The sequence below is a fragment of the Phoxinus phoxinus genome (genome assembly GCF_949152265.1).
Source record: "Phoxinus phoxinus genome assembly, chromosome: 19".
Taxonomy (NCBI): domain Eukaryota; kingdom Metazoa; phylum Chordata; class Actinopteri; order Cypriniformes; family Leuciscidae; genus Phoxinus; species Phoxinus phoxinus.
In genome coordinates, this window is record NC_136894.1 from 5,041,700 (window position 1) to 5,049,644 (window position 7,945).

The window sequence follows — 7,945 nt, forward strand, 5'->3', positions numbered from 1 at the left end:
TAAAATATTCAACAGCTCATATTGATTCTTTGTATTCATACTGATTAAGACTGTTTTAGGTTTTTTTGGTGAACAGATTCATTATCATTCTCAAAATGACTATTTAAAAATATCCGAGTTCAAAAAAAGTCTAAACAAATCAGTTTCATTCGATGCCTACTACTAGCTGCTTTTAATTTCAGTTGTGATGGTTTAATGGTTATAATTCTAATGTAAAACCATCATCCAAACACATATTCCAGGCATTGTTTCCCCTTAAAGGCCCAAAGTGTCATGAAACGCGCACCATTTTTCAGTGTTGACATAATTTGCACTGACACAGCAGGACATCGGCCTAATGACCTGCTCCTCCTCCCCTTTTTTAAATTAGCCCAATAGCGTTTTGTTTATATCTTGAACTAAAGCCACAGTTTCCTCCTAATCTCGAACTGTTTCTCCTCCTAATCTCCTGGCTCCATATAACTTTCAAAATAAAGCATTCTGTGCAGAATTCAAATAAGCCCGATATGTTTTCTGGTCCACTCTGTGCTATATTGTCTCTGGACCGGAGCCGACTTCATTCACCCCAATGGAAAGCATATTATGTCTGAATCGTCCCTTATATGGTGCACTATGGGCCATTCACCATGTAGAAAATAGTAATTGTGTGAACAAGTGACCGATTTTAGCCGCAGATTCAGAGTTAATTTATAGGAGGCCCGAGGATTAAATTGGACAGAAAATCTGATGAGAAACCGAAGTGCAGAGTGATGTCAGACTGGAAGAGAGTGAAACTCTCTGAGAAAACAAAGGAAATTAACATCACCATTCGAGATGCAATTCTCACCTCAGTATAATCCTATCTACATCTACATCACGTTCCTTCTCTCCCTCATGTTGACATCACTAAAATTCACCAAAAAATCTATATGGTTTAATGTGAACAATTATCATACAACACTAATATGATATTATTTGAAATGTCTCAGTGCAAATGTACAAAGCAGGTCTCATTCCTAAAGAAGTAAACCAAAAGGTGATGAAGTTTTGAGTTAGAGAATTTTACAGAGGAGGGTGGGTCTTTTATGCAAATAGCACCATGCATGCCCTCAAAAAGGTGTAAACTGGAGACAGTGATTAATGCAAATCTCCTTTGTTAGCATATGTTTAGGTTTCTTTCTTGGTCTGAGTATATAAAGAAATGTCTCAATAGGCTCGGAACGATTTGTAATGAGATTATCCGGGGCGAATTATGTATTTCCTGAGTCAGGAACATCTTTTACTCCATCTTTGAGTAGTTGATGTTATTGTATTGATTAGTTTTGAACTGATTATGTAATTGGCATGATACATTTATCTGACATAATCAATTGTTTACATTTGGATTTATTCTGACTTACTCTGAAATTATTAACTTTAGTAATTACGTTGTATTCATTGTTATCGCAAATCTGCGTCAGATTAGTGATGGACAGAGTCCAGTTTTGAAAGGATCATAGGGCACGCCAAATGTGATTTTAGAGTCCGGCTAATATTTGGCACAAATTCAAGTGTACTTGGTTTGTAAAAACTAAAAAGGGAATTTCCGTTTAGGACATCAAAATATTTTTTCTACCTGTAGGGTGATATCAGCTAAATTGGGCCACTTTTCGGTAAATCGTTTGGGACAATAATACAACACCATATATGCCCTTTCCATGTGTTTTTATGATTAATAATGACTGTTTTTTATCATTTTGTGTTGAAATTATTTAATAAAATATAATTATTTAGGCCCTACAGTTCTTGAAACATCAGCTGTGCCAACTTTTTTTGCATGAGCAGTTTCAGGTAAAATGGGCCAGCTGTTCAGGTAAAATGGGCCAGTCAAACTGCAAAGGGAAATAGTAATTTATCATCACATTTTATTTTAAAACACAATTGCTTATACAGCCACATAACATTTAAAGTGCATTAAACAAAAATATTCATATGTGCCATTAAAAAAAAAAAAACATTTTGGGTGCAAACCCACATATTAAAATGTGCTATTAAAAAAGTGTGTGTGCATGTGTGAGTGTGTGTGTGTGATTGTGTGTGCATGTGTGAGTGTGTGTGTGATTGTGTGTGTGTGCATGTGTGAGTGTGTGTGTGTGCGTGTGTGCATGTGTGAGTGTGTGCAATGTGAGTGTGTGAGCGTGTGTGCATGTGTGAGTGTGTGAGTGTGTGTGCATGTGTGAGTGTGTGTGTGTGATTGTGTGCATAATGTAAATAAAATATCTACTACCATTATTACTGTTCAGGGGGTGTGTGGGGTCATGGTGAGACACGCACAAACACACACACACACACACGCACACGCACACGCACACGCACACGCACACGCACACACACACGCACGCACACACACACACACACGCACACACACACACACACACACACACACACACACACACACACACACACACACACACACACACACACACACACACACACACACACACACACACACACACACACACACACACACACACACACACACACACACACACACACACACACACACACACACACACACACACACACACACACACACAAACACATGTGTGTCATTGACACAGATGATGGCCCATTTTAGCTGAAACCATGTAGCCCATTTTACCTGAGTGGGTTAAGGTAAATTGGGCCGCCAAGAAAAACATCACTTTTTCAAAAAATATGTTCATATACCAAACTAACAATATTATTTCTGATCGATGCCATCAAGACAGATATTATCCATCGTTTTTTTTATGTGCATGTTCGTTTTTTATAGATGTATCATCCTTATAATAGTTTAGTTATATTTGGTATGCCAGGCTACTTACCATGCAATTTTCTGGTGCAGTCTTGATTTTAATTATTGCCCCACCCACCATAGCAACAATAAACCAATCAAATCACCTGTTACTTGTCAAGCACAGTTATGACAACAGTTTGAAATCCTTTGCAGTCATTGGCTTTAAATTCCAGAGGGGCTGGGACCCCCAAACCTTAGATGGCCCATTTTACCTGATATCACCCTAATGTTACTTTAGTTAAGTGTGCGTGAGAAACCATGGCATGACCAAACCAAAGCTACTATCAGAAAAGTAATATTGGTCGGCTTATATCTATAGTAGTGGTCATGACCTCTGTCTAAAGAAAACGTTACTTTAATTCAAGTGTATACAACCAAGGGGCTACACAAAATATCTTAGATAGAGTGAATGCGACTGTCTAAGATATTAGCCAATCATCTCTGTTTAGTGACCCAAAACTGGCGAGTTTGTTAGCGTGGGCCCACTGAACGGCTGGTGTGAGGACACTGTGCAACTTTGGCACCCGACTGAACAAGGATAATAATACGAAAAAGTTAATAGAATAATCAAATGTGCTGCTAAATTGCATAAATGACCAATAACCAATTGGCATTCTAACCTAAATTCGAAGTTGTGATAAAATGGAGTTAGAAAAAAGCTTAAAGCTGCAGTCCGTAGTTTTTCCTCTGTCGCCATCTCTGTTCAAAATTTGCAATTGCATCCACTTTACGCGGGTTGTGCCTCGGCACGGCACTGTGCGGATGAATTCATTGATTTGAGGAGAATATGCGGCTGTCAGTCAGTCACACCGCGCCGGTATCCCAGAATTGTAACTTTTTGGAAGTATGACCAACATAAAATTTTCCCCGGAAAATGTCATCTGTAAGTAAGTAACATCCACGTTTGTTCTGACCAACTAAGGGGGAAAAAAGCATTGCAGTAAATCGCGCTGATTGAATCTAACGATCGCTTATATCACTTATATCATCAATTCCAGTAACACTGGAATTAAAAACATTATTAAGGCAAGGGCAAGCAGATAGTTTTGAACAATGGCTGGTTATGTACTTGCTAAAAAAAATATTTTGGATCATTTTTAACCCATAAAAGTCACGGACTGCAGCTTTAAAGTCTGCGTGAACCGGAAGTTGCAAACGACTTTTCTCAAGTGTTGTGACGCATTTCCGAGTGAAAGGGAATATTGAACAGAGGGCAGGGTTTTACTTCAGCGCTCCTCCTCTCCATCTCTCGCCCATAGCAGAGTAACGGTTTGAGGGGAGTGGTTAAGCGTTTAACCAACCCAAGCCGTCAAGCCTACGTCATCAGAAAAGAACGCCATTCCAGACCCGGAAGTAACTTTTCAGACTTTGATTAAAGATAACTTTGCCAAACAATTGTTTTCCGTGTATTAACTTGCACGGATTAATTGTTTAATAAGACGAGTAATATCCGCTAACAAAGTAAATAGGGTCAATTTTGATTTCATGCCGACTTTAAGTTGCAATCAAATTACTTTGCCATGCTGAAGAGACAGTAACACTCATTGGACTGATTGGGCCAGCCTTACATCATCAAAATCATTGATCCATAATTTGGCAAAAGTGAGAGACGTTTTTAATGCGTATTTCTTCAAATGCAAATTTTGTCATTGTTTTGGAGCACATTAGCTTATAACAGTAAGGTAAATGCTAACAAAGCCAAAAAAAAACTTCTAATTTGATTTCATGGGGACTTTAAATTTAAGTTTATAGTTTTTATAGTTTATATTTAAAGGTTTCGTCCTTGGTGTTAATAGGCCTGTATTGTAGTTCATATAACAACCTGTAGGGATATTATTACATTTCCTTCTTTTTATACATCAGCACACAACATCTTTTATCATAATTTTGTTTTATTATAATGACATAAAAATAATTTACACACATTGCTTGAGAGTAAACATTTGTAATTTCTAGTTATCTATCAGATATAGCAAAATATGAAATGCTACACTAAGATGTTAATTGTACCATTTCACCTGTCAGTGATTTTTCTAAATCACACTGCTTGGGTTTCTTTGGGTATTGCTGAAGCCTCGCCCTCAGTGTGTTGACTTTACTATCCAGCTCTTCCATGAAACCCTCATCAACCGACTCTCTCTCCCTGTCTTCCCCCGGCCCAGCGCCCTCTGCAGGGAGGAACACATGCAGCTGGTGTGTGTGAGACCGAGACGTGGAAGAAGCGCCGTCGGGGGAATGGCGGGTGGAGAGGAAAGTCGTCCCCCTGACAGATAAAGTCTCGAGGTTTACGGGCTGCTTGCACTGCCTCTCTCTGCTCTCCGTGGGCCGCCGCTGACTGCGAGGAAGCGTTTGTCCAGGCTTCGGTACAGGCCTGAGAGGCTGAGCGAAATGCATGTACACCTGATGATAGCTCTGCTGAGGTGTCTTTGTGTTCTCAGGGGTCTTGCAGGAGGGAAGACATGGGCCACCACCACGTTTGCGTAAAAGGGGGTGGCGGTTTTTTGAAAACCCCTCGAAAACAGCTCTCTGACCTGGGGTGAACAGGGAAGGCTCACTGATACTGGGAGGGAGACCAAAAACAGACACATATGAGGTTAATCAGAAAATATTAATGTAAGCGGAAGGAATGGAAAGATAGAGACCTACCGCTCAAAACAGTATTTTTTGGGGGAAAGTTATCAGTTATTTTATTAAGTTTAATAAAGACACATTAAAAGGATCAAATGTGGCAGTAAACACATTTATAATGTGCAAAAAAAAAAAAAAAAACTGCTATGATATCTCATGAATAGATTTAATTTTAAAATATATTCAAATAGAAAACAGCTGGTTTAAATATATTTCACAATATTACTGTTTTGACTGCAATTTTTAACTAGATGCAGCCTTGGTCAGCATACGATTCTTAAAAATAAAATTCTTCATTGACACCAAACTTGAAAAGTAGTGAACATTTTGAGTTTAAGATAGCCTAATTTTGATAACAACGAAATACCAACTGTATGAGCTGTAAGTACTACAGTAATGGGACAAACGGGTCATTCTGAAACAACTGTTATGATAAACAAAACATCTTGATACATTGCAGCATCAAATCTTCCGCTCAAGAGATGTAGGAATTATTCTATGGTGAGCATGCAGTTAGTTCAGTTTGTAAAATGTGACGAGACTCCTAAAAAACACAAATATTTTTTTTAAATGAATAATTCATGATATTTGTAAAAAAAATAATAATAATAATTTACATATTTCTTTTGCTGCTTTTAAAATATGGCCATCCTACACGTGTACTGCTTGAGAAACCCTGCTGTCATTGGATAATCAGTGTAATATAGCTGTTGTTTTTCCTGCGAGCTGTTTGGGTGTGTTGCCACGCAAGAGGAATGTTTCTCAGGTTTCTAGAGCGTTCTCCATGGTGTATAGCCATATACTGTATATGTATAGCCGTTTTTGACACTTCCTGTTACTGGCTGATGAAGACGTGTCTACACACATTTGTACAGTTTTGAAGTTTAATGCAGGTCCCAACAAACTACTAATTCTGGGTATTGCATTGCTGTAGAAGTGAATCAATCAAAACTAACTTTAGCTGGAAAATAACATTATTCAAGAACCACTATAAAGCCAAAACAATCTGTTTCCTTAAATTATACGTCTATCTCTGTAAAGCAGCTTTGAAAAAATCTACATTGTTAAAAGCGCTATATAAATGAAGATGACTTGACTAAGTATTAAACTTATTCTGAAACAATGAATTATATATATATATATATTGTATTGAAATATAAATATTAAACCTAAAATACAATTTCATGTGACTTCAATTTTCTTAAGGATATTAATATCCTTATATATATAGTCATATAATAAAATATATAATACATAGATCCTGTTATTCAATGATTTTTTGATCTATTAAAATTCCACTATTTCCTCCTGATTTAATGCATTAAAAATAGTTTTGTTGGTATAAACCAATGTATTTAGATGGAGTCAGTGATGTTAATATTTTTAATTAAGGACTTTTCTAAAATTGATCCTGGAGTCCCAGCCAATAGATTCAGCGCTAGACTTGGAGGCGCCAGATATCCGCTTACCTGAGAGGCGCCATGGTGTTCCCACCATGTGTTGATCTGGACAATGATGGAAGCCTGAAATCATCTCTGCTCCATGAGCCAGGAAGAGGGACCGCGGAGCTGGAGAGCAGGTACGTCCGGACCAGAGTGCGATTTCTCTGCATTGCCCACTGATGCTTTAACTCCACAGTGTTCACGCTCAGTGCAGAAGGTCTGGTTGCACTCATGTCTGCACCGACAGCACCAGACGGACTGCAGCCGCCCCTCGGGGAGCATGTGTCTACATACAGTGATCAATCATTCATGCACATTAAAAATACATCAGGCAAGCCCATTGGTCGCACACCACCAAATTATCCCTTACTTTCGTTCCGTTGTCATCTTACAGCACAAAGACTCGAGACATCATGGCACATGGAGATATCTGATGGCAGGGTTGTCTTTGAATCATCTTCAATTTAATAAATCCCAACGCTGGCAAATTATTTCTTACATGTACCTCAGAAGAACCATTTAAAATAAACTAGAACGCATGTAGTAGTACGTGATTTAAAATGACCCTGAAGAGGAGCACATCCCAAGCTAAATACACATAAAACCTAGTCTTCGATTTGTGCATCACATTAAAGTTAACTTTTGCTGTTAACTCATGTCAGTTAATATTATGGTGATTCAGTAAATATATATATATAGTGACTGTAAAATGTATCAGTCTAAAAGGATGTGAATTTAATAGTTATTCATAACACTAACAATCCCTGAGAAAGTCATCAAAACATGGTCTAAAAAGCCTAACCCACATTTACCCCACTGCACTTCTCAGACTGCAGGTTTATTTTTCTTTTTGAACTACTTCCAGAAGTAGCTGTCAGCCAATAGAACACAACAGTGATAAAACAAGAGAAACATAGCACCTTGACCTTAATGGATACTGGACAGCAGCCGGGGTGCTACTGGGTTACAGAGGTCTGTCTGCGTTTATAGACCTCTCAAACATGTCAAGAGTTTGTTTGAAAGAAATCTTGCCAGTGAGTTTAATAAACAGACATTAGATTTAGATGTTAAAACCAAA

At 38.1% G+C, this 7,945-nt stretch overlaps 1 protein-coding gene across 1 annotated transcript; it reads right to left on the reverse strand.

The window, feature by feature from the left end:
• Nucleotides 1-4,675: 4,675 nt before the first annotated feature.
• LOC306987549 (uncharacterized protein) lies at nucleotides 4,676-7,264 on the reverse strand. The gene is made up of 2 exons (XM_079591926.1): nucleotides 6,895-7,264; nucleotides 4,676-5,357 (listed from the first exon to the last, which is right to left on the reverse strand). The coding sequence occupies exons 1-2, from the start codon at nucleotides 7,098-7,100 to the stop codon at nucleotides 4,790-4,792; spliced, it is 774 nt and encodes a 257-aa protein (XP_079448052.1). The 5' UTR covers nucleotides 7,101-7,264; the 3' UTR covers nucleotides 4,676-4,789.
• Between the last annotated feature and the right edge of the window lie 681 nt (nucleotides 7,265-7,945).

What these genes read in the sequence shown, in the direction of transcription:
- LOC306987549 (XM_079591926.1), bottom strand. Translation starts at nt 7,100, where the DNA reads ATGAGTGCAACCAGACCTTCTGCACTGAGCGTGAACACTGTGGAGTTA. An exon ending in AACACCATGGCGCCTCTCAG is followed by an intron (nt 5,358 to 6,894) that starts GTAAGCGGATAT and finishes TCTCCCTCCCAG; the next exon opens with TATCAGTGAGCCTTCCCTGT.